The sequence below is a fragment of the Lutjanus erythropterus genome, chromosome 15 (assembly GCF_056507025.1).
Source record: "Lutjanus erythropterus isolate fLutEry1 chromosome 15, fLutEry1.hap2, whole genome shotgun sequence".
In the NCBI taxonomy this organism is placed as follows: domain Eukaryota; kingdom Metazoa; phylum Chordata; class Actinopteri; order Lutjaniformes; family Lutjanidae; genus Lutjanus; species Lutjanus erythropterus.
The window spans coordinates 9,361,691-9,388,694 of record NC_139331.1 but is presented as its reverse complement, the minus strand read 5'-3'; the positions used below and the strand labels follow the sequence as shown (position 1 = coordinate 9,388,694).

At 39.5% G+C, this 27,004-nt stretch overlaps 2 protein-coding genes and 1 non-coding gene across 3 annotated transcripts in view; 1 reads left to right on the top strand and 2 right to left on the bottom strand.

Annotated features, from left to right (window-relative positions):
• Window positions 1-297: 297 nt before the first annotated feature.
• On the bottom strand, window positions 298-15,023 carry ankef1a (ankyrin repeat and EF-hand domain containing 1a). Its single transcript, XM_084737426.1, has 11 exons — window positions 14,752-15,023; window positions 13,127-13,334; window positions 12,507-12,668; window positions 10,145-10,344; window positions 9,891-10,040; window positions 9,491-9,614; window positions 7,132-7,957; window positions 4,455-4,681; window positions 4,061-4,209; window positions 1,187-1,342; window positions 298-731 (listed from the first exon to the last, which is right to left on the bottom strand). The coding sequence occupies exons 2-11, from the start codon at window positions 13,314-13,316 to the stop codon at window positions 615-617; spliced, it is 2,301 nt and encodes a 766-aa protein (XP_084593552.1). The 5' UTR covers window positions 13,317-13,334; window positions 14,752-15,023; the 3' UTR covers window positions 298-614.
• Window positions 10,531-10,613, top strand: trnal-cag (transfer RNA leucine (anticodon CAG)). Its single transcript has one exon. It is a non-coding gene; the product is annotated as a tRNA-Leu (tRNA).
• Window positions 15,024-17,833: 2,810 nt separating the features above from the next.
• emilin1a (elastin microfibril interfacer 1a) overlaps window positions 17,834-27,004 on the bottom strand; it is a 42,263-nt gene continuing 33,092 nt past the window's right edge. The window contains exons 7-12 of the mRNA XM_084737609.1: window positions 25,073-26,350; window positions 23,449-23,863; window positions 21,890-22,015; window positions 21,696-21,713; window positions 21,462-21,596; window positions 17,834-20,133 (exon numbers count right to left, since the gene is read on the bottom strand). Coding sequence (XP_084593735.1) covers window positions 19,808-20,133; window positions 21,462-21,596; window positions 21,696-21,713; window positions 21,890-22,015; window positions 23,449-23,863; window positions 25,073-26,350 — 2,298 coding nt within the window. The 3' untranslated portion in view covers window positions 17,834-19,807. The remainder of the gene's footprint in view (window positions 20,134-21,461; window positions 21,597-21,695; window positions 21,714-21,889; window positions 22,016-23,448; window positions 23,864-25,072; window positions 26,351-27,004) is intronic.

The window sequence follows — 27,004 nt, the reverse complement described above, 5'->3', positions numbered from 1 at the left end:
GATATAAAATATTTGAATTAAGATGACTGCAAACAGGGACCAAAATTTTCCAAGCTGTCATTTTGAGTTGAGGAGACATTCATGTGAATTTTCATTATAATTTTTCCAATTATTCTTCTGACACAACATAAAAGCAATGAGTACAGTAGCCACCAAATCTATATTTATGTACAAAATCTTTATATTCAATACATGTTCCAGTGTATTAACAAGTATATATGCGTTAGATTTTTGCTTTGACAGTTGCCAAGACATACAGTCCCTGCTGTGCTTTGTAGATACACAGTAATGAATGTAGACATTGAAAAAATATTTGATTATTAAAAAAACATTGTACACTTGGTAAGTTATTGTGATGATGACTTTGTACTAAAATGAAAAGTTCAGTTAATAAGTGACTAAATTGCCATTCCATTTAGTAACATGATATCCAGTGTTGATTAAAGTAGCTGTAATGAAAATAGAAATGTGTCCAAAATAAATCTAATTTCCATATCTGTTACAGGTGGCCAGCCAGCCCAGGTAACAGACTAGGTTTCCAAAATGTCTGAGTGTCTCTCTGCCTAACCTCCTTTTGGTCTATGATGTTTTTGTTCCAGCTCCAGTGTTGTCATCTAGATGTTCTGGCTGAAAGGCATCATGAAATCATCAAAGTCCACCTCAAGGGACAGTTCCTTCCGTCTCTCAATCTTTGACATCAGCTGGCTGGTGGTGGGAGGCTTCCCCCAAACCTGAGACAGACAGACAGACAAGTCACAAAGAGATAAAGACAAACACTGCAAAAAAGAGAACTGTGTGAGATTAGTCCGTAGGTTGGGTACAGTACTGAACTGATGTGCAGGAAACGCACCATTACCTTGAATAAATTATGGATTTCTCACCAGTTGAAGAGTGTCGGAATCACTTGGAATAATGTAAGTACACAACTCAGCAAATTATATAACATGGGTCTAGCAGTTTTAGACATTTTAATGCTGAAATCTTACATATTAAAGTTTTAAACATTTGGTTAAACCACATTTTTTTCAAACCCTATGAAGCATTAAAACGTCTAAAATTAAAAAGCTCAAAGTTCAAAATGTATTAAAATTTGTCAAAATATATTTGATACACACTTTATGTTAAGACAAGAAGTAAAAACTTGCGCTAAGCAAGCAGATGTTACAGTATATTGATGCAACCCTACTGTTTTTGGCACAAAGGTGATATCCACAGTGTTGGTTTTCCCTGTAGCAATCCTGGCGTTTTGCAAGATGATGCTCTTTGTATCCTTCTGAGGGGAAGTCTTCCCTGCTGTTGTGGTCGATGCCTCTGCATGCACTGATCCTTCTGCAGCAACGGCCTGTAGGAAACACCAAGGTTTTCAGATTTGCCTTATTTTATCTAAGTTCTCTGTGCAGTTGCTACAAATCAAAGGTCTTCAAGTGTCAGATTCTGGTCAAGTTAGACAGAGAGAGAGAGGGTACTGAAGTGGAAGGGTTTAGCTGCATCAAGGCAGCCAGAGGTATCAAGAATAACACACAAATTTTGCTCACAAATTGTAAGTGTAAGATTTGTCAGTTTGAGAATTAAAATGATGACCTTTCTAATTTTTCAGTAAATTATAGTAGAGGAATAGGATAGAGAAAGGGATGGGGGGGGATAACAGTTAATTAAAAAAAGCTTTGGGAGTAGTGATAAAGAAAAACCCTGATCAGCAGGATAAAAATATTACACTTATTACACATAAGTGGGCATTAGTGCTAACTGTAAAAATTGGCATTTGTCCACAACGCATAGAATTTTTTTTGTTTTACTTTACCTCCCTTTCTCTTTCTGAAATAACTTACTACAAATGTAAATTGTAACACCCTCTGGCACAAATCTACAAAAAGTGCAGATGTGGCAGTTATTATTTCTCTTGCCTGTAGATGTCGCACATTCAAATGTTTACATCTGCATTTCTAACCTGCTGCTGCTGTGACTCTCTTGCCTCCCTGTAGGTGGTGCTCATTGGACTGGCACTGAACACCCTCTGACTCTGCTGGGATGATTTCATCTGGGTCTGGTTTCAGGTGTTTACATCAGTGACACTGACACTGTGTCCTTGTTCTAGCTATGCCACTTTTCTTTTGTTTCAAACACTCTTGGGTCAGTCTACCCCCTCAACAAATGTGTTTAAGAAAAGTAGTGGATCTTGGAGACACAAACTGATATTTACAGCTAGGCATATTAAGCATGTTTATATTGATAAGGTCTCAACACTGAAGATGTCTTTCTATGGCAGATCGCTGAACTGATTCCTTTACTGAATACGATAGAGGTCAGTTTAAATTTTGGAGTCAATACAACAATCTCTTTGATTGGTTGATTTGTATGGCCACAATTTTGTCTTTTAAACAGTGAAGTACAGATTGAATGAGCTTCAAACTTTTCAGGCTTTTTGAGGTGTCCTTATTATAGTGTAATCATGAGAATTTTTAAACTCCATAACATTTAGCTGGCATGCAAATCGATTTAGAAGAAAAGACTATGTAAAGTAGAAAAAAAAAATCACTTCACCTACAAAAATAGATTTAAACACAGTAACACATACTATAAGTTTTACAGTAATCCACTGTGAAATAATTATGATGACTGGTTAAAAACAGGAATTATGGCCATATTTTCTCATTTACAGGATCATATTTTTTTTTAACAATTTAGAACATTTAACACGTGCATATGATCATAGGTGTGATAACAAGAACACAACTTATTACAACAGGTTCAAAGCCGTAAGTGAGCATTGCACTGGAATGAAAAGTGTGTACTTTGACTTGAGGGTGCATTCATTTACTATGATTGACTTACTCATAAGTTACAGCGAATGGATGTTTAATAGGCTTATAAGTAACTTATAGTAGTGAGAAAATTCCTACAGTCATTTACCGGAGACCAGTCTGGCCAGGAAGTAGGTTAAATTTTCCCTGCACTTTTCTCAGTTATGATGCTCAGTGAGTAGACAGCTACATAATGTGCCAGTGTGCAATTTATTCCATTTGATGGACTCTCTCTTGGCCCCAAGAAATGCTGCTTGCAGCCATAAAAACAATGAATATTCCTGATGAATTGGTGCGATAGCACCACCTGCTACTTCCAGAGACCTAATGACAAAATCAATACATTTAGTCAGATTTTAGCCTCATTATAGGAAATGCAAATTGAAGCACCAGCCATGTCCTAGTTGTAACATAACACAACTGGTCTAATTTGCTTACTGCTGCCTTACAGTAATCAGATCTCTTTACAGGCTTAAGTTTCTCATGCTGAAAGAAGAAGCTGGACTACAGAGAAGAATGAGAAAGAGCTGCAATGATTAATCAACTGAAAGAAAATGCATCTCTAAATGTTTTGAAAATCGATTAATGATTTCAGCCATTTCTTAAGCAAAACCTCAAACATATGTTGGTTCCAGCTTTTTAAATATAAGAATTTACGGCTTTATTTATCATTTATGACAGTAAATGGAGAGTCTTTGGGTCTGGGACTAAAAGAAGCAATCTAAATATTTATATATATTATAATAAAAATTTATTATATTTTTCACAATTTTCTGACATTTTAGAGACGAATCATAAAAATAATCTGCAGATTAATTAATAATGAAAATAACTGTTGGCTGCAACCCGACTTCAAACTCTGATTATTCTGTCTGGGACAATAAACAACATGTACAATACTACAGCCACTAGTAAAACTTGATATATTAAACAGTTCATATTTGTAACAATTTCCTCTGTTTTAAGCTACAGCCCAACATATTCACCTATGTAATGAGATTATACTGTCTGAAAGCACTCAGAGGTCATATTCTGCTGTAACATCTATACATAGTATGTATGCAGTATATACTTTGTAAAGGGATGGATCAGACCAAAACCCTGCTACAGCTGCCGGAATTTTCCGAATGAGCCTGAAGGTTTTGTGAAATTTCCATTTCACAAATACACAAACAAAGAAAAAAGAGAAATATAAAACCAAAAGATTTTAATGTTTATAGCAGGCTGGTAAAAAGATTTTAATGGAGTTACTTGGGTACCTTTTCTTTGGCAGGTTTAGGCTTTTGAGCTTTGCCCCCCTTCCCCTTCCCCGTTTCCTTTGATTTAGGCAGAGAATCCATCTTGTCTTTGACCAAGTCAATTATCTTGGAGTCTGCAAAAGCTCTGGCGATGTCGAGGCAGTTTTGTTCTGAAAGGAAATAAAATATGGTCAGTCAAATAATGCTAGAAGTCACAATGTCAACCATTACAGAGGGACAACTTGCCACAAGAAGTCCAGTCCATTTGCTGGTAAATTTGGTTAAAATGACAGTTCAATAAACAAATATAAAAAATTCTGAGAGTTTACTGAATTATGCACTTCAATTTAAAACTGCCAGTCCATCAGTATAAAAACATATTCAACTTTGATATATTTCAAATGTACAGTCAAACCTTTCTTGTTCTCTGCATTAACACTGGCACCCGCCTTGATGAGGACATCCACACAGGAGGGTCGAGAGCTTTCGATGGCCCTCATGAGGGGCGTGCCTCCACTGAGGGCCCGGGCATCTATGGCAGCCCCAGCCTCCACCAGAAGCTCGATAAGTTCCACTTCGCCAGCGTGAGCTGCATGGTGGAGGGGTGTCCAGAAGAACTGGTCACGCACATTCACATCCGCCCTGTAAGGAACAGGAACAAATGGTATCATGGTGTGTTTAAAGAGTCCCTGGCCAGGGCACCAGCCTGGTTACGCACAAAAAATGAAACCTGTGTACTTCTTCCAGTCAATTTAGTTCAGTGTCGAGGTATGATTAAAACAAAGTATGTTTGCCTTTATGTCTATTATTTGTCTTAAGGATTGATTTGTTTAAATATCATTTACCTTTGGTCGCCAAATCTCAATTATTATGTATCCAGGTGTCCCTGAACACAACAGCCAAACTCATAAAGCATCATATAATAAAAACCTGTTACCTATTACACAACTTTAAAATCATTTCAGATTATTTACTAAATCTGCAAACAAGTTTGATACTGTAGTGAAATAACCAAAAACCAAGTCTGAAAAATAAATCTACACTTTTCGTAAACATTTGACAATCTGATGCCCGATTCGTTGTTTTTTCACCTCAGTGTGTGACACTAAATTCCTCTATCAGTCTACATGAGTGCGTTTTACAAGTAAGACTTGCATTTTAAAGTCCTTCATCGTCATTTGTGATGTGAAAACATCAGATTTTCACAAAGCCAGAGAAGAGTGCACATCCTCCCATAGTTCAGTTTAAAAAAAAAAATCTGTTTTGGTTTACAGGTTTCAATGGAGATGATGATGATGATGATGATGATGATGATGATGATGATGATGATGATGATGTAGAATAACAATCTGAGACTATTAGAGGCAAAAACAGGTCAGGCATATGTTTTTGCCTGCACTCCATTTCAATCACTCTTCTCTGCTTCCATCACTGTTAGTTTTTTAAGTGATTTTTAGATTTGGTTTTTAACATTTACAGCGTGCCATGCTGTTATTGCTCTGCTTACAATGATGCAGATAGAAAAAAAACTACTAATTTCATCCTCTCTCGCTAATTAACCATCAGTGCATGTTGTCATAAGGATTTTTTTTTTTAATGTGCCCTTAATTCCTCATTGAATTGTACTCCCTGTGCAGTTTTGCTTTTATCTGTTTTATCCTGTTACTGTAATGCACACTGACTGACAAAGGGAAATAAACGAATGCTCAACTGGAAGAATCTCAGTCGACTAAGGGGTCTGACTAGTAATTTGAATCTTCAACTATCAAGGGGCAGCCCTGGCGTATTTACAGTCAGTTATCATCTGTATGTTTGTGTTCGCTGTTAGTGGCAGCGTCTCCCATTCCTGTGGCTGATTCAAATTGCCTACCTACACACAAATGATTTCCAGGAACAATGCATGCGTGCCATTCAAAATTACTGGTTGTAATTTTATATCATTGATATCAGCTTCATTGTTTACTTTCACATTCCTACAAATGTCTTGGAGCTGTATTAAGTTACTGCCAATGTAAACCCAACATTTCTTACTGCTGCTGCTTCATAGTAAAAGCATTAAGGTTAGGTAAGGATAGGGCTCACAGTGACTGTTAATCCAATATGCATCTACTAAACATCACATTGTAAATGTATGTATTGTTTGTCTGGATACTCTACCCTAGTTGCTCTTTTTACTGACAATGTAGCTGTTCAACATTTAACACTGTTTGCTGCCCCAAGAATTATGGGACCTGTAGTATCAAACCACACTTGCTGGTACCACCAGTTGCCAAATCAATTTAGGACTTAAATCTCAAGGATTATAAATTTAAACCTACCACACCTAATTGGAATATTGTTTTGCTTATTTACACATCAAGCAGTTATAAAGCATTATATCATATTTTGTACTGTATATTATATTGTATAGTGTCTATATCTGCATCTATATATTTTTGTATAGTTTTTATTCTTTAGCATGCATTTACATAACAACATTTCATTGTACTTGTACAGTGACAATAAAGCTATCTATTTTATCTTATCTAATGTTAAATTGTGTGTAAGTGGTGTTTCTGGCCACCTGGTGAATGCACATCCAATATTCTCTCTCTTTTACCTGTTTTTTGTCTCAAATAACTCCTACGTCTGTCTCTTTAGCTGCTAAATGCTAACTGTCTTCACCAGCTAGTCTCTAACTGTCTGTCTGTCTGCTGTTTGGTGCTGAGCAGGTAGCATACAGTGACAATTACTGCCTGCTGTGACTGCAGTTTTGAGAGTGAACAAAAACAGTAAAGTTGTGGGCCAAACAGCTTAACAAGGAGCTGAAAGACTCAGTAAAGCCAGGGGGAGCGGCAGATTCACGTGGGAGTTCTCTTTAGTTTCATCACTACAAGCAACGCCTTTTACATTGTCACATTGTTTAAACACTGTAATTTGATATTAAAAAATCTTAAAATATTGACTATATATAGTTGCTTAAAATTCGCATTAATTCACATCTGTTTCACTTGATTATGATATATGATCCTCACAAATGTAACAAAAACATATGTTTGTATTGTAAGTGGTGAAATCTTTGCAAAGATTTAAACCAGAGTAATCTCTCTCACCCTCGACTGAGGAGGTACTGAGCCACCTCATAGTTGCCACTGGCGCAGGCCATCATCAGCGGGGTCTTGTAAAACTGATCTTTAACATCTACAGGAACTCCCTGACTGAAGGCGAGGTCCAGAGACTCCAGGTCTCCACTTCTCACACAGTAGTTGATGTTGACGTAGATATTCTCTGGCTTATTAACATACCATCCTGAGTCATTCATTATGGGATGTTCTGGCGGGTGATCACGGTCGAACCGGCGGGTGTCTGAGCAATTGAAGTACGTCTCAATCATGAAATGGGGCGGGCCTCCGTCAGGTCGTCGGGACATAAGCTCTTGCGGGAGGGTGCAGATAGGCACAGGGAGAACAAATTTACCCTTCTTCTTACCTCCTTTTCCTCCTTTTTCCCCCTTTTTCTTTTTAGGCATATAAGAGGAGAGAAGGAATGGTTTCTTGATGTACTTGACTCCTTTGATGAAATCATTAATGTTGATACACCCCTCTCTTCTCTTGTCATGGGCTGAGATGACTGCATGGAGTTGGTCTGGTTCAACTGGAGCATTTAGCTCTTCCAACACTGAAATGAACATCTCAGTGTCAACTGTGTCTGATGTGTTCCCAAAGGCTTGCCATAATTCAGCCTCATTCTCGTGAGACCAGTCGTGGAGGTTCAGGGCTCGTGGATCTGACATGAGACCACCACCACCACTGGATTTGTTGCCTTTTCCCTGTTGCCGCTCTGCTTTCCTCAGCTCCTTAGCTGCTGCTTTGTGACCAGCATCTTTGGCAATCTGACGTGGCAGCAAACCCTCCTGGTTCTTCAGTTTGGGGTTACAACCTGAACACAGAGCACAGGTTTAGGAAAAATATAAACACAAGGTAGAATTACTTAATTTAATTTGAGACTGTGTTTGCAGCTGCATATTGTACCACTTTCTTATTTTTTTTTTCTCTTGTCAAATACTTGACCATGAAGAAAATCTAATTTCCTGATTCTTAAGGATTTGCTCTGACTGCAGATAAATGACATTTGTTTCTCAAATCTTTAAGACAGACTGCTGTGTTGTATTCCAGTGATCACACTGGATTTGTGTTTTCCAGACATCACCAATCTATGTGCATACATAGGTTGCTGAGGTGATGACCTAGGCATCAGTAACTAGAAGCATGACCAATGGAGATCCATTGCCTCACTCTCCAAACAACTGTGCCATCAGGTTGTGGTGCAGAACTCCTCCATCGCACTGGACAAACGTCTGTCCACAGACCAATGTAAGGGTTCCTCCAGGGTTCACCAAGTTAAAATCAAAACTTTTTAAGACCAACTTCACAGCCATGCTGACAAAAATATGAAGGAAATAATGGAAAATCAGTATGGATTGTATAAAACTCCCAATCATATTGCTTGGAATAAGCTTAATCCACCCATATCAATACTTGTAAGGCCTCATTTTGAGAATATTAAATTCAAGGCTTTTCTAATACTTTTAAGACCCTGTCTGTTGTCGTCCTACAATTCTGCTAGTAGCAGCATGGATTCTGCTCAGCTGCTCTGGTTAGGATGACCAGATCTCAACAAACAAAATGTGATTATGTGGGATGATGTGGGACCTGTCACCAATTCTAAGAGGTAGTCTATCATTTTGATATAAAAAAATAAACTATTCTGCCTCTTAGCTTCTAACACATCTATGCTTTCCCCCTCTGGTTACTTCAGTAGCAGAGGACAGACAAGAGATAAGTAGTTTCCCAGACTTTGTTTCAGCTACATTTCCTCTTCTCTGTAGTAGTTTCTATCATATTTAAACTACACCTGTATAGCTTGTGACTTTGTGGTGACTCACAATTTTCCCTTTTTGGTGTAGAATAGCAAAGATGGTGACAGGTTAACCTGCACTTTACCCCCATATGTGTACTTTGATGGACAGCCCCATGATGATAGGCTTCCCTGCTTTCTTCAAAGCCACTGGACAAAAAACGGATTTTAGAAAAGTGTCTGTCCTGCAGTGGTTTGACTTTTGAAAACTACAGCCAATCAATGACGCTGAAATTTGATTTGAGAACGAAACTGCATTTCAAATCCCCTCCATAAGTGGCTTGTATACATGTAAAAAAAAAAATTACATTTCATGTGGGTTATGTTTTTTGCTGTTCTGACTTCACAAATTCAATGTGGATACAATCTGGATATTCCAAGAACAGATTTGAACTGGCAGTCTGAAAAATGTATCAAAACAGATGTAACTACAAAAAAGACCATAAGAGTCTGTCCTGACTTGTGACAGCAATCTTTAAGGCACTGGGAGTAGTTACAATACAGCTAGCATTCACTGCACTGACATCATGATGTTCACGTTTTCTCTCACAGCACCTCTCTGGGCCAGGAACTTGCAGCAGTTAGCATTGCCCGTGGCAGCAGCGTAGTGTAGGGATGTGCAGTCCTCCATGCTGATCACACCCATGTCTGCTGAGTATGCAGACAGCACCTGAATCACCTGTAAGACACAAAATACCACAGAGCAACACATTACAGAATCCTGAATCTAAAATCTCATTGCTGCTGACAGTGACTACTTAAATATAATTTGAGTTAGAATCTGAATTAGAAATTAAAAAACACTTTTAGGAACAGCTAATGTAATGACAAAAACACAGTAATCAATGCTCAAATTCATCACAAGCGTCTTGACTCTCATTTTTACTAAAACTTCATTTTATTTAGTCCTGTATTTAATAGTAAATAAGTGGCAGCTGGTGAGCAGATAATACACCTCAAAAAAGCCCCCCATGGCAGCATAGTGTACAGCTGTGAGGCGTTTTTTGTCCAGGGCGTTGGGGTTTCCCCCTCTCTTGAGAATGGCTCTAACGAGCTGCACGGAGCCAGCCTTTGCTGCCTCCATCAACGCTGTAACGCCAGTTTTCTGAAAGGAGAGAGGAGAGGAGTCAGTCTTAGGTCTCAAAAGCCATCAGTTCCACCATACTCCATGCCACTAACTCAGTTCCCATAATGCCTCAGTGTTTTAACCTGATTTGTTGCGTTGGGGTCTGCTCCTCCCTCCAGCATGATGAGACACTTTGGGGAGCACTCCTGGCCTTTTTCACACATCAACTGGAAGACATGATCCCCCTGCACTGACACATTGTTGACGTCTGCCTGGCACTTGAGCGCCACCTGCAAGCAGCGGGTGTGGCGCTTGGTGGGGTAGATACAGTAGAACAGCACACCTAAAGTGAGAGGAGAAGAAATTATATTATTAATAATTATGGTCTTATTAGAACAGTCCATGTACAGACTGTAGACATGACAGAGAATTTATTGATTTTTTAGATTGAGTGTACATGTAGTCTAAAGGAATAAAATAACTGGATTTATGGGACTACCCTGAAATGAGGTCTCCTTGCCAAGAACATGTCAGGATGGCCGAGCGGTCTAAGGCGCTACGTTCAGGTCGTAGTCTCCCCTGGAGGCGTGGGTTCGAATCCCACTTCTGACAAGCTACCTTTTTACCCTGACCATCCAGCTCTATCACTTTGCTTGAGATGTTACTGCTCTGTTACTTGGTTTTTAATTTTGACATTAATTATTGTATGGTTTCTATTTTTATCGTTGTTATTCTTCTACTATTTTATTTCATATGCTTCTAATTATTTATTCATTTAATTTTTTCAGCCTCATGTATTTCCTTGTGCAGCTGCAACACATGAATGTCTGCACTGGTGATTAACAAAGGCTCATCTTATCTTTTTACACACATTCACAACTGGATGCTGCCAAGTACAACTGCAGTCTGATCTGTCGGTCATAACACAGCTACACTGGAGCAGTTGGGGGCTGAATGATTTGAACAACTGTTTCCCCGCCCGGCCTGCCTTTATAATGCATTATAAAACAGGCAAATGTGTAACTCTTGACACTCTGTTACTGAGCAAAGGCTGTGAGCGTTGAGACTGGGCCGACCAGTCCTTGGGGAGGGAGGATGATATCAGGTTACTCAGCATGTTTCACTGGAGAGGATCACCATTAAAGGTTGATCTGTAATTAGATGTACCCACGCTGCCTGACTACACACACACACACACAATCATGCACACACACATATACAGTATATACATTATGCATAAGCCCGTATTCATGAACTCAAGCACACACACAAATACCTTTCAGCCCAACTCAAGCTCTCTCAGTCTGCCTGCCATTTGCAGTAATTGATGCCCCGGACACACTGTAATTGCGCTCATTATCACAATTGGTTTAAAAAGGTCCTGAAGAAGAACTTTAGGCTCGCTGATTGGAGTTGTCTGGGATACCACCTCCTCATCAATATCTAAACAGAAGCACCATGCATTTTCATGAGTTGAAAGACAAGGCAAGGCATTCAGACTGGACCTGCTGCTCTAACTTGAGATGGAAAACACCTCTATTTGAGAAATCGACACTTCAGGCTCAAATGAGAATACATTAGTGGAAGGGAAGATGTTGCATTACCTCTCATGATCAAAGCCATATAAATTATTGAAATTACAGGCAGATTCCTGTGCATTATGTAACTTAGTTCAGTCTGCAATATTGTGTTTAGATATTTAGAGGTTGGCAATGTTCTTCATTACATTTGGATCACGGATAAAGGTTAATTAACAGAGACAAACACAAAGGTGGCCATTATACCTTTACGTATAGCACTCAGGTTTATCCTTTTATTCAGTTTGCTGGTACTAATGATAATTTATATCAGAAATTAATCTATAAATTATATTTTAAATTAATTAATAAATCATGTATTTAATAAAAAAATAAATAAATGCAACTGCCACAAGCATCCCAAAGTAATGTCTTGATTATCTGCATTATTTCTAGAAGAGATTTTTTTCAGTTCCAATACAGTTCCATGAAATGAATTTAGCTATAATACAAAAAAGGCTGCAACCAGGGGGCCACCATTTGTGTATTTGTTATTATGCACCTTCTAAATAGATGAGCAGGCCTATGACCGACTTGTTACCCTTTATGTTTTTAATGCATTCCTTTTTGATAGTTTCCCATTACTGTTTCTATACAATCTCATTTCAGTGTTTTAGCCAACAATTCCTTAGTTCATGTAACATAATTGTCCTCTATCCTTGTCCCTTATTAGATTACCCCTGCCCACTGTAAACCAAAAAAGTAGAGAAAGGGCTTAGATCCAAGAGGGTTTAAAATTTAAATATGTGACTGACCTGTGGTAGTCTGCTATTTCTGTACAGGATTTTGGATGTTCAGGTCTCTTTTGCTATTTAAATATTTTAATCTCAGAAAAACTACTTCATTTGATAAAGTATTACGTCTTTCAAATAGATGTGCCACACATTTTTCCAGATCCCACCACCTGAACATGCTTGCCACCACTCACCTTTGCCCTCGGTATCCTGAAGCCTCAGGTTAGCCTGGCTCTGGGCCAGCAGTGTCACTATGGCATCATTGCCCTTCTCAGCAGCTAACATGGCTGCGGTGCAACCCTTCTTGTCCTGGATGTTGGGATGTGCTCCCTGGGACAGAAGAAAGCTGACCAGGTCTACAGGGAGTCAGGCAGATTAGGGAAACAGTTAAGGGAATGAGATGACTTTGACACAATACTTTGTGGTTTGCAGTACATTTCTATAAACTGCTTGATTTCCCTTTTGGTTTAAGTTTTTTAAGTTTTTGCAAAAACAATTTGGACAAAAGTTTTGACAATAGTCTTTTGTACATGTACTTCCTGGACATTACTAAGGCTACTGTACAGTTATAAAGCCTTGCATTAAGATAAAGGTAAACCATTAAGCCAAATTATATTACACTAAACTGAATATTCAGTTTTTAAGTTATGTAAACACAGACTGTCCAAAGTCATTGCCTTTCAATGTTAGCCACTACCAACCGAGACTTTATTTGAAAAGGATCAAAGTGCTACCGTACAGCAGGCCAGTAGAGTACCATGTCCTCCTAAACAGAGTGCATATAACCTGGCAAAGTAAAGAAAAGGTCCATCACCGTGATTGTTGGCTGAAACTGCCACGTGAAGCACTCCTGTGCCGTCTTCAGGCTCAGTGAGATTGATGAGGTTTTCCACACCAACGTTCACCATTTTCTCTATCTGCCCCTTATCTCCTTCATGGACACACTGCAGTAAGCGGTAGATCTGAAGGACCTGCAGGCGGCCCTCTGCTACTCTGCCACTCATTCTGGAGTCATATGGGGGCTAATGGGAATAAAGCAGAAGATATAATTTTCTGACAAACATACAGGCATACATGCTAATGACCAAGAGTGGAAGCAGTCGTGTAGTTTTCAGTCATTCTCTTGAGGTAAGGTTTTACTTTAAAGATGTAGTTCAACTCAATTTAAAAATTACATATTTCTCATCTGACCTCTATTGCCATGTATCCATCTAAATAGTTTTGGTGGGAGCTGCAGAGTTTTATAGAGATGTCTTCTCTCAAATATTATGATACTAGATGGCACTCGGCTTTTGGTGCACAGACCTTGCTGTGAGCAGTTTTCTGTAGGAACACATGCTTATGACAACATGGGGTGTAAACATTAATGGAGTTCTCCTCTGCTGAGCTTTAACTTCTTCTCCATGAGCGGATGCATCTTTCCTTCTGCACGGTGATATGGTTGGCGGGTGATGTTTGGTAGAAAAAAAAGTAATTCCTACATGAAAGTACTCAGAACAAGGTCTGTGGATTATCTTGAGACTCTGGGTCATGATTTCTGGAAAGGGACTTAGCTGTTGAGGTTTTCTTTTCTTGGCACTTTGAGCACCACAATCAAGTGCCATTTAGTTCCAACAAATTGGAGAGAGGGCAGGCATCTATACAGCTAATATCTCCAAAACTCTGCAACAAACACCAAAACAATCTAGATGGGTAAATAGCAATACAGATAAGAGGAGAAAGATGTATTTTTGGGGGGTGAACTGTCGCTTTAAGAACTGTATTGCTGACATCACTCAATATTACCAAATCATCATAGAGAATGAATGTTGTTAAAAGCCTATCTCATGCAACAGTCTGTGGAGCTACAGTGAGCAAACAGTGCAACAAATCTGCTTTGGTTTGTTCCAACACTGTACTTTTTCATTTTCATGTTATTTCACTGAACACAATCAGGTTTGACCTCAATTTAACTCAAACATTCAGTGACATTTTCCAAAGACCCAGTACAACAAAATGTAAGGAAGCTAGGTCACTTGTTAAGATTACTTAAGCTTGTACATAACAAACCTTTTTCACGGCCGCCATATTGATGTAAAAGAGAATATTAAACACAGGTGTTACCAATGAAATTAATGAAGGTCCCGTCCCATTTAGTGTAGCAGAGCATTTCCAGTGAGCCAACATGCACAATAGCTGCACCTTTACTATGTCTAACCTGAATGTAACAGCCCCTCAATTAGTATAATTAGTAACACCTGTGTTAACCTATTTCATGTCAAAATGGCTGCTGTGAAAAAGGTATACAGTATAAACCACATGTTCATACGTAACTTAAATATGTTCACCACTACTTACCCTTTGCTCCTTTATGAACATCAAAAACGCTTGTGAAAACTTTTGGCGGTATAAACAATAAGCCAAGTGGCACTATAACTAGACTGACATCATGACACCCACCTGCACACCGAGGTCAAGGGGAGAACGTTAGCTAGCCACTCTGTGTTTCCTTGTTTGGCGCTTCTTGCTGGGAAAAGTCCTTACAAGTCCATGAAAGTCCATTCACTTTGATGTGCACATACCCACTACGCCTGAACAGCGAGGACAGTTACTCTTGTGCCGAGTTTCTCCACAAGGTAGCCAGACTAGTTACTTTATTTTAAAGCACAACCCCTCACTTTGTGTAAACCGCCGGACGACGGAAACAAAATCAGCTCCATGGCAACGGAGTGCGTGAAAATCCCGGGAAGGACATTTTGTGGGTCGTGTCTAAAAGGCAACCAAAGATTTGCGAAACTCTCGCGAGATTTACACCTGTTGTTCTTTATTGTGTACGTTGCACAAATAAATTATGTATCATAGTGTGATAGAGCTGTGTTAAGATCTCACTAAGTTTGGATACAGAAAACACCTAGCTACATACGCATAAAGAAAAATCAGGGTTTTGGTTTAAGTGACCACTATCGCGAGATCTTTCGCAGGCCTGGGGTTGCCTTTCAGACAGGACCTTTTTGTGTGTCCGATGATGCCTTCAAGTGCTGGTGATGGGCTCGTTAATACGAACACCAATATCAATACGCACCAAATACGACCAAAGGTGTACTTTATTGCAAAGTATATCACATTTTTTAGAACCGAACTAAAATACACAACAAAAATACACTAAATAAAATTTAAAACTGAATAAAGTAAAATAATTTGCTAGAATTACCTCACACTACACGCACTTGTCACATTTCAGCCACATTCAAGTGCCAGATAAGTCCCTCTTGTGTTATAAAATCCAAATTACAACCGATACATTTGTCAGTACTGAATGAGTTATTCTAAATACTTTTAGTATTCATTCTATTCTTAGGTTCCACAGAATGATTTAATTCTTCCTACACACCGTGTGAATGCATCCTATCTTACCATACATCCTTACATGTAGCCCAGGTAGAATTACCTGTTCTTTGCCCTTGACCATCAGTAGCCTACATAGATCAACTTACATAGTTTTGTTTATGTGAGTGACAGTGGAATGACAGCTATTGAGTGCAGAGGAGTGTATAAAGAGACCTTTAATTTTCATTGATAAGTAATGAATGTTCAAAGAATGGAAGACAAGTGATACTCCTTCCTTCATGGCTTCCTTACTTCATGTCTTGAAGTCTTCAAGCTTCTTCAGCAGCAACGTGACAGCCATGAGGGTACTGATACCGAACACAAGGTGTCACTGATGTGCAGCAGAAGAAATGGCCTCTGAGCTATCTACTTGAAGTCTCCAGCTAAAATTAACCCACCGAAGTCAAGAGAAAGAGATGAGAGGGGTTTGAGTAGGAGCCAGGAACAAAAGTCGACCCAGCTGTGTGTATTTGTGAAAGCCAAACAAGTGCCAGATTAAATAAGTCAAGTCCCGAGCAGCCTAAACAGTGTGTAAAAGCTGGCAAATACTCACTCATTTAATAAAGGAACACAATGCAGATAAAAGCGAGACTGTTGACAACAGCTGTGTAAAACTGGGTATCTGTATTTCAGGCACACATGTGGCAAAAACATACAAAACATATACAGTACCTGGCAAAGTGAAGTGGTAACTCATATAAATCTTATAAGGGCAAAACTGCTGAAAAATATTTACATTCTTTAAAGGTTATAAAATGCAAAGAAACATATAAAATTACATTCCCACACTGAACACTGAAGAAAAAAATGTAGAAAAATGCATTGTGAGTGAGCCCTGATATGCGGTTTTAACTCATGTATGACTTACACCATAATGTACAAATCCCAATTCCAAAAAGTAGGGACGCTGTGTGAAACGTAAATAAAAAGAGGATGCTTTCACAAGTGCTTTTAGACATGTATTCAACTGAATACAGTACAAAGACAAGATATTTTAATGTTCAAACTCATAAATGTTAATGTTTCTTAAAAACATGCACTCATTCTAAAATTGCTGCCTGCAACAAGTTGGGAAAGCAGCAAAAAAAAAAAAAAAGACTAGGAGAGTTGTGGAATGCTCAAAAAACAACTGTTTCCACATTCGACAGGTAAAAAAGTTATTGATAACAGGTGGTAGTATCATGTCATTCACAAGCATGGGTGGGGTGAGGTTCATCATTTTGTAAAAAACTGTGTGAGCTAATAGTGCAAGTTTCTCACCACAAAACTGCAAAAGATTTAGGGGTTTTGCCATCTACGATCCATCATATCTTAAAAGATTCAGAGAATCCGGAGAAACCTCTGCCCACAATGGTTGTGAACTTTGACCCTTCAGGTGGCACTGAGTTAAAACTGTATTAAAAACCCTCATTGTTACATAAAAGATAAAACATGGACTCAAGACACTTTGGAAAAAAACAATGAATGCTAGTTCAGATTCACTAACATTAAAAGTGAAAGCCAACAATGCTGTGGTCTGACAAGTCCACATTTTAGATTGTTTCTGGAAAGTCATGGATGCTGTTTTCCTCTGGGCTTAAGAGGAAAAAGACCACACAGCTGATGGTATGGGTGCGCGTCAGTGATCATGACGGTCACATCCGAGAAGGCTCCATTAAATCCTGAAAGGTACATACAGATTTTGGAGCAACATATGCTGCCATCCAGAGGACTTTTTCAGAGATGTCCCTGCTTATTTTACCAAGACATTGCCGAGAGACATTCTGTACGTGTTACGACAGCGTGGCTTCGTTGTGACAGAGTTTGGATACGAGACTGTCCTGCCTGCAGTCCAGACCTGTCTCCCATTGAGAATGTGTGATGCATTATGAAACACAAAATGCCACAACAGTGACCCTGGACTGTTGAGCAACCGAAGTCGTATATCAAACAAGAATGAGAAAGAATTTCACTTTCAAAACTTCAGCAATTAGTGTCCTCAGTTCCCAAACGCTTACTGAGTGTTATTAAAAGAAAAGGTGATGTAACACAGATGTAAACATGCCCCGGTCCCAACTTTTTTGGAACATGTTAAGTGAATATTTACAAAAAAAACTGAAGACTTGCCTTTACACTGTATTCAACTGAACATAGGTTAAAAAAAAGCTTTTGCAAATCACTGCATTCTAGTTTTATTTGCATTTTACATTCTCAACTTTTTTCAAATTGTAGTGTGTAAATAGAATGCAATATGTGGCAAAAATGTGCAATTTTCCTTTTAAAATCCATTCAAGAATATCTACAAACTTGATATCATGCACATATTTTCTCCTGGACATTTTAATTAAACTTCTAAAGGCAGGAAGTGTGTGTATTCATGAAAGAAGAGGGATTTGTAGCATAGAAACAAGAGTATGTGTAGTTTCATTATTTGTTATTGTTAGCTCTACATAAAAGATCCAATGTGAGATGGACTGATAGTACAGCTTCTTAACTTTAAATACTTGATCCTCCACCAAGTTTAGATGGCCCTTATTAGGACAGAGGAAAAAAAAAAAAAATCCCCATTCTTGCCCCTGGCCATCCTCCACCTCCCTTCGTGTTTCTGGTCGAGGTAATGTCCTAAAATGGTCTCATTGTTTTGTATGATTTATAAAATCCTGTGGTTTCTCAATTGAACTGTCAGTGACTTCATTTGAGCATTTCCTCCTAAAGAATAGCGGTTTGGACTGTGTCCTTTCCGCCTACATCACTCTGGGTTTTTTTTCCAAGACAACTGGCATTCAGCATTACGTTTCTGGGAACTTGCTTGTGGTCAAATTGAAACTGTGAGCATGAAGAAAAGAATCTACATCATAACCTCTGAACATTTGATATCCTGTGGGTGGAGTACACACAAAAAACCAAAAAAAAAACAAAAAAAACAAATCTGTCAAAGTCCGTCACAATTTCTTTCATTAACACAAGTGAGACCTGAAGGCTATCTTGGTACAATCAGTAAAGAATTCAAGTTTATAGCAAACGCATGAAATATGGAATTGTAAGATAAACCCTGCAGTGGCTTTTTCTCAGGAAAACATCATAGAATAAAAAACACAATGGCTCCTTGCTCAAATTGTTTTCTTTAAAGCTGTGAAACACACAAGAAATGATCATAATTAAAGTGATAGTTTGTATTATTTGAAGTGAGGCTGTATGAGGTACTTATGGATAGTCTGCAATAGATGGTGGTTGGCACGCCCCCCCTGCGAGGAGAAGCAGAGAGGGGCACCAACACAGAAGCTAAGCAATGTACTTCTCTGGACGTGGTCAGTACCAAAGGGTATTTGCCAAAGAGCCTTTTCTGTTGGGAAAATACCTTTACATAAGACAAAAATTGCTCTGTCTAAACCAACCAAACTCCATAGGCAAAATCAGTAAATTTGGTTTCCCGAACACAGGAGTTGCTGATCTGCTGGAGCCTTGATCTGTTACTTTGTTTATGTTATTCTGTGACTTCAGAGAATCTGAGCTAACCTTTAAAAACACCAAAATCACACAATAATACAAACGGATCAAGGCAGTGGTAGACCAGCAACCTCTGTGTACTGCCAGGTAGAATTGCTGATTTTGGCTATGGGGTTTGGTTGATTTTGGCAAGAGCTGATATTTGGCTTATATAACAGTGGTTTCCTGTCAGAAAAGGCTGTCTGACAGCAAATTTAAGTTGTGAAAATATACTTAATATAGCATACACTTGAACTGTTATAGATTTTTTTAGGCAGATCTTTTTCAAGTGGCTTAAAAACACTTTGTTGCTGACCCTGTCCACAGCAATACATCCTTAGCTTCCATGCTGGTGCTCACCTCTGCTTCTCTGAACTTGGGGTTTATCAACCAGCGTCTACTATAACTAATGCATTGAACTGTCAATAAGTACCTCATACAACCCCACATCAAATAATCCAAACTATCTCTTTAAAAAGTTTTTTTCTATTCCTTCATAGGATATAAAGTAAAATCTAAAGTATTTATCTTCTTGCTGAATGAATCCAGTCCAGTTATCTCAGTCTCTTTGACTGTTCAGTCAGCACCTCTGTCTCTTACAGTCCAGCAGTCTCGTGCTCAAAGTTTCATCCAGCGATACTCATTATATTGTGACTACGTCCAATCAGTTATCATCAGTCTCATACAGCAGCATCCCACTGAAGATGGTCAAGGGTTCAGAGGAGTAAGCCAGTTTGCCGGTGACGAGGTCGATGCAGACCGTGTCCCCGACCTCCATGGGCAGGATGATGTTGAAGACAGCCAGGGCTCCGGGGATGTGTTTGACCTCTGCCATGGGCTTCTCCAGGCCCTCAGGCTGATACCCAGCTGAATCCACCCTGGCCACACCCGTGTTGGATTTGGACAACACGGCCTCGATCTTCATGTTCTTATGACCCGTCAGGATGCCACTGAAGAAGTACTTCCCACGCACTGGAGCTGTGAAATAACCTGGAGAAGGGAGGCAGGGAACAAGGTATATGGGCTGTGTCATCATGAGCTTCTTATTTCATCATGGACCAAAGTTTGTTTGGCTTCTTTGGACTTTGGAGGTCAATTAAATAAAACCTTTTGGATCGCATAAAAATTCAATGCGTGGAAACAACACTACTTTACAGGGTCGTGTCATCCTAAAAAACATACTTATTTTTTTTACTTACCTCCAGTTGTATCTTGTTTGAGATCTCCGTCTCTAGATTTCTGTCACCACTACAATACAATGGAGGCAACTGTGTAGCTCACTATAGCCTGGTTCAGAACAAATAGGTCTGGTCTTGTGCCACTGATGGCTGTTTTTCCCAGTTACAGAAACAATGGACTAATTAGAGCTGGGACTAAAATTGGGTAGGATATTGCAACCAACTCAACCCAAGTGTGTAAAAGAACCTATGGTGGCCACAAAACCCACACAAAATGCAAAAGGCCAAATCTAGAGCTGGTATTTGATTTGTCTGTTCTAGGATACTGAAGAAACATGGCAGTGACCTCCTTTGAAATCGACCCGCTCCTTCTGTAGGGGACATTCTGAGGTAACGTGAACACAAAGATTCTTATTTTCAGGTAATTATACACTAATTAAAACATTCTTATGAATATTATATTACATTCTTAACATTTTCTGCCAATATACCCCTCTAAATCAAACAAAACACACTGGAACTTTAAGTTAAAGAAGAAACCTGTGATACATTTACTGTAATAAATCATAAAATGACCATAAATCATAAAATGATGTGTTGACAGATATTAAGGAAACATGTTAAGTTTGGCAGGCTGTGAGACAGGCCGCCACTTAATTCCTCATCTGCCGAGACCAAATGTCCTATATTGCAACATGAACAAAAGTGAAAAATAATTTGTGTATCCACCCTGTGATTCAAACCCACTCCAAAACGTAATTGGTATTTTCTTGGCCCATGACACATCCTACCACAAAGTTTAATGAAAATCTATCCAGAAGTTTTTTCTGTACTGCTTCTGACAAACAGACGAACAAACAGCACCAAAAACATAACCTCCTTGGCACAGGCAATAACCAGGACATTATTTTTCAATGCTGTGAACACAACAACCAAAATTCCATTAATCACTGAATTTGGGTGCCAGTGGAAATTTCAAAGGAGGCAAAAAAACAAAACAAAACCTTTTGTCATTTGCGTGAACTGACCATTAAAATTAAAAAAGCTTTCCCTGAAATGATCTTAAAGAAAAAAAATGCTGTGCAACAACAGAGTACTGATCTCAGCAACCAGGCGCCTGTTCAAATTCCAAAAACCCACCTGTTCTGGGATTGTAGGCGTTGTTTTCATTGACAAAGACCTCGTTGAACACTATGGTTCCTGCGCTCCTCATCTGGCGAGTCAGCGCAGCAGAGAAAGACAGGCGTGGCACGTGGGCGTCTGACCCTGCAAGACCTGATCATAGAGGGGAGACGGAGAGCAGGAGTTAATATGAAATAAGGATCAAAGAGCAATGAGTGCTTTGATCTGCTGTTTAGTACGAACAACACATACCCTGTTCACCTCTGAGACCTGAGAAGTAAGATGAAAGATAAAACAGTGAGTTTATCATAAAACAATGTCACTCTCGCTGTATATTTTTTAATCTTATCACAATATATCGACAGGAGATGAGAAGAAAAGAAGGTCAGTAAATGTCATTTTATTAAACAATCAAATAACTCTGAGACAAAGTTTGTTGTCTTTACCTGGGGGTCCAGCTGGGCCCTGCTTGCCCTCTCGGCCTGGAAGTCCCACCCTCCCCGGGGGTCCTTCAGGACCCTGAGGTCCACGCTCACCTCTCTCTCCACGGGGGCCCGGTAGACCAGGTGGACCTGGGAGAGAAGAATATTTAGTGACAGCGCATAAAACACCCTGCTGAAAGTTCTCTTTACCAGTGAGGCATTATTTTCTAAACCCGCTTACATCATGACTTAAATTATGAACCAAGCTTTAATAGATAGATAATTTAGATTTGAACCTGAAATCTCAGTTAAGTTTTTTTTTTTTATCTTCACCAAGGTTACATTTAATTCTGTTGCACCAAAATTTTAAACGCCAATTTAAAATGTGATCCCGTAATAACTTTAAACCTAGACTTAAAGAAGTTTAACTTAACTAACTGCCTTTTAGAAATGGATGGAGCAAAATATTCAAGTGTCATGTATAGAGCTACAAGACAAAATTAAACCATCAAAGAATGTAACATTTTGTTTACTTTTAAGCTAGCTAGAAAACATTGCAACATTTTTTAACAATTTAGCTAGTTAGCAAACAATGTAACATTACGTTAATGATTTATCAAGCTAACAAACAGTGTAACGCTTTGTTAATGTTCGAGTTAACTAGCAAACAATGTCTTTTTTTGTTAACTATTTAGCTAGCTAGCAAACAATGTAACATTTTATTTTCTATTTACCTAGCTAGCAAACAAGTAACATTTTGTTAGCTATTTTGCTAACTAGCAAACAACGTATCATTTTGTTACCTTTCAAGCTAGCTCGTCAACAATCTGACATTTTGTTACTAGTTAACTAGCAAACACATATTTTGTCAACTATGTAGCTGGCTAGCAAACAATTTAAAGTTTGGTTAACTTTTAGGCTAGTGGCAAACAATGTAATGTTTTTTTTTAACTTTTAGGCTAAAGGCAAATGATGTAAAATTTTGTTAACGATTTAGATAGCTAGACAACAACTGAACGTTTTGTAAGTTTTTTAGCAAGCTAGCAATCAATTAAATGTTTGGTTAACTTTTTTGGAAATACAGTGCTAGGTCCTGTTAGCACTCATTATTTATTTTAATTGGGGTAAGTAAGCATCTCCATACTGATTAAACTATTTCATTTCAGGTTACATCAATAAACCTGAATTTACGGATTCACTGAGATTAGTTTTCAATTGTGCAACTGAGCTCTGCTTGATTTTAAATTGTGATTAACTGCTTTTAAATGTTGCTTTCCTAAAATATGATCAACTAACCTTAATAGTGTCTCTTGGAGGAATGCTAAAAAAACAGGCACTGTAAGCCAAGAAAGCTCAGACATTTAACCTGCTGTGACTCAGGATGTGCCTTTCAACCTCATGTTTACTAAAACTCCTCTTTCAGACAGATTGCAGACTTCATAGCCTCTTTAAGTGATTGCTTCTCAGAATGACAGCCTGGATTCTTTCTTTGGTCTATTTTTCCCCAACCTTGCCTCCCTCCCACTGAGTGCTATCTCTTGTCCAAAAGTCAAATCCCATGCCCTCCATCCTCTGCAACTCACCCATGAAGTCCTGCTCTACGAAACTGTGGAACTCCTTGGCCAAGTCCACCACTGAGGAGTTCAGTCTGTGTATGTCAGAGTGGATGTCCTCCAGCTGGACGTTCTGGATATTGTCGATAAGATCTCCCTGAGACGTTACCGTGACATTGAGTCCATTAACGCAGGTCCACAGCCCAGACACATGTCGGTTCAGGCCCTCCTTGATCCTCTCCAGGCTGTCTGAAAAAGAGTCGAAGCGTCCGCACACTCCCTCCAGCTTGGACAGTCTTCGGTCCAGGCCGTCGCTGGACCGCCGGCACTCCCTCACCTCCGTCAGATGGTTGCTCCTTATTATTTGTATCTCTTTGCCCAGACCGCCGAATCGAATCTTTGAGTCATCAAGGTGGTCTGTCAGCTCCTTCTGCAGATTGTCCACCTTATAGAGAATGTTGAAACTTGTTAATGTGTGTATTCTGGTTGAGTTTCTTTCGACAAAGTTCTAGTGAAAATATACTCTTTCCCATCTTTGCTTCCATTTATTTTCCTATGGTATCTTATACACACAAAAATGTAAGCATATTATCGAAGCCATGTCTGACAAGAACACTCACATGTTTGGAATATGCTCAAATATTTTCCTAGCTATAATAATATTATGTGAAAACACTGGTGCCAAGATAAGCGTGAGGTATGTTTGATTGACATAATGTTGTTTTTAAAGTCCATTAAGAAAAATCATATTTCAGTGTGTACAGTTTCATAGAATACCACATAGATCATCAATGAAATACCATGATCATTTTCATAACTGTAGCTTGATCTTTTCTGTTTAAGTTCTACGAAATATGTTATAGTGCATTCCAACCTAGGGCTCAGGCCCCTCCAAAGAGGTCACAAGAAGTCTGAGGGGTCATGGGATTTTCAATGAGGAACAAGGGAAAATAATACATTATGATACACAATTTATAATTATATTCTCATTTGTTTGCTTTTTCAGTCACACTAGTAGCATGGCTCTATACATTATGGTCGGTCTGTCCGCCACTTAAGTCCACACTGAAATATTGTCAACAACTACTGGCTGGATTGCCATGAAAATTTGTACACATATTCATTCTCTGACTTTCCCTGCAGCACCACCATGAGGTTGACAATTTTGGTTGTGACTGAAATATTTGCATTACAGTCTGTGAAATGTGGTACAGAAATTCATATCCACCTCAGGATGAATTGTAATAACTGCAGGTTTTCACTTATCAATACCTTAAAAACTAATGACATTCCCATCATCCTTGGGTATACTTAGCTTAGGAGCTTAGTTAGCTTAACTGAGATGGCAATGTGGACAGCATTATGTTTGCTTAGATAGGATTTTTCACAATCTGAAATTACTGTAATGGCTTTTTGCCTAAACTGGGTCCTAACCCTAATTACCATAGTTACCAAAGAGTTAAGACAGGATCTACAAATTAGGGAGTTTCTCTAAAATGGGCTCAACCCTAAAATATATTTAAATTAAATTACATTACATGATTAGACATGCAGTGTAAAGGGTCACAAAGGCCACATATAAGACACAAAGTATCATAGAAATAACATCATCAATAGCAGTCATATTATCTTCATCAGCACTACATCATCTTACCTCAGAGATGATGTTGTCCTTGCTGTTGGTCAGATCCGTCAGTGTGTTCCCATGTGTCTGCACAGTCCTTCCCAGGCCCTTCAGCGTGTTGTTGATGGAGTTAAACGTGACCATGACCCCAGCCAGATCTCCTTGGATGGACTTCAGATCCCCTCCTAATCTTCCACTGTGGACACTATGACCGTCCAGACGTTTCTTCAGATCATTTATGTTGACTTTACACTGCCCGGTACACTCCTCCACCTCCTCTCTGAGGCGTCCGACCTCCTCCTGAAGGTTGGAGCACACCTGAGAGCAGACAGACTCTCCCGAGTCGACCCTTCTCCGCAGATCTGTCAGATCTGCCTGGCACTTGCTGAGGCCGGTCATGGTGGAGTTGGTGAACGAGCGCAAGTCATCTTCCACTCTGCTGCAAACAGAACAGTCCTCAAAATCACGGCCCAGCGTTTCAACCTCTGTGACAATCCGGTTGAAATTCTCGCCATTCTCTCCTGTCACAGCTATTATCTTTTTGACATCGTCCGTTAAGTTGATCACTCTGTCAATCAACGAGTCCCCTGACATGGACAGATCTTTTAACCTGGTGTTAAATTTCTGGATCTCCTCTTGGTTGGCCACAACTCTCCACTCTAAGGTTTTCACAGTGTCATCTGTCTTGCGGCCTTTTCCATTGGGCCCGCAGGTCTCATTGCACATGTTTGCGGTCGATGTTAGCCTTTTGTCCAGGAAGATTGTGATGTTCTCCAGCTTACTTAAACGACGACTGTGATCAGTGACCGTATCTCCAAGAACAGCAACATCCAGCTCTATCTTGCCGATCCTGAAGGTGTGGTCGTCCAGCTGACTGAGGACCATGTTGCGCAGCTGTGTGACGTCTCTCTGGACGGTGTCCTTCAAGTTGTTCCCGGTGTTAGTACACCTCTGCTCTGTCTTTCTCACAGTGTTATTCACCCTCTTCTCCAACTCTCTCAGTCTGCCATTCAACTTGTCCTCTGTCACTCGTCCCTTTCCTCCACCCGTCCCGGCTAGCTCCTTATCCAGCCGCCCTTTGATGGTGTCACATTTGTTAGCTGTGGAGGTGACACGGACCTCTACATCAGACAGCCTCTTCTCTATCTCAGTGACTGTGTTGCAGCAGGCCTGGGAGCGTTCGGTCTCACTGCGGGAGATGTCTAGGCTCTGCCTCAGGTGCTGGTCCATGGAGCTGATTAGCTTCTCCAGAGCTTGGATCCGCTCCCTGTCCTCTTGCTGCTGGCGCCTCAGGTCCTCCACGCCAGCCTGAAAGAAACAGATATTACACAAAGTGTGATCATTGTTTCTAGCCATGTAGCTTGTGTCAATTATATCTTCTGTTTTAATGATGTCAGGTTTCTTATGCAAAGAGTTTTGCTAATGTTTCTGCATCACAAATTGTTTGATTTGAAAGTAATTTATATCCTGCCCTGGCATCGCCAGGCTAATTCCCAGTTCATTTTCAGGTTCTAATTAGCACAGGCCAAAATGCCTCTGGATGCAAAGGATAGACCTCCAACCACTCAGAGCAACAAAACAGTGACATAGCTTCTGAGTGAGATGAGTGCCTTTTTAAATCTGGACCAGTGACAATCCTCTGTCAGTCATTGTATCAAACCCTCCCCAGATTAAGTAAATGGTTGTGATTGGCCCAACGAGAGCCAGGACTAGTGGATGGTAGCCAGGCCTATCTGCCAGAGCAAATGAAAAATTAGCTTTCAGTTTCTTCTAGTTCACAGGATAATTTTGCCCGCTATGTATTTTCTCAAGTTCCCCCCTGAGCCTCAGCTAGATTAAGTGGTTCACCTACAGTATGAACAAAAAATTGAACCTAAGCAAACTTGCTACCACGGTCAAACTTCTCCTTTTCCTTTAAAAGTGACACATAGGGTCACATCTTAAATTAGCTAATGTTACCAA

What these genes read in the sequence shown, in the direction of transcription:
- ankef1a (XM_084737426.1), bottom strand. Translation starts at nt 13,316, where the DNA reads ATGAGTGGCAGAGTAGCAGAGGGCCGCCTGCAGGTCCTTCAGATCTAC. An exon ending in TCAGGATACCGAGGGCAAAG is followed by an intron (nt 10,345 to 12,506) that starts GTGAGTGGTGGC and finishes CTCTCACTTTAG; the next exon opens with GTGTGCTGTTCTACTGTATC. An exon ending in CAAGTTCCTGGCCCAGAGAG is followed by an intron (nt 7,958 to 9,490) that starts GTGCTGTGAGAG and finishes CTCTGTGTTCAG; the next exon opens with GTTGTAACCCCAAACTGAAG.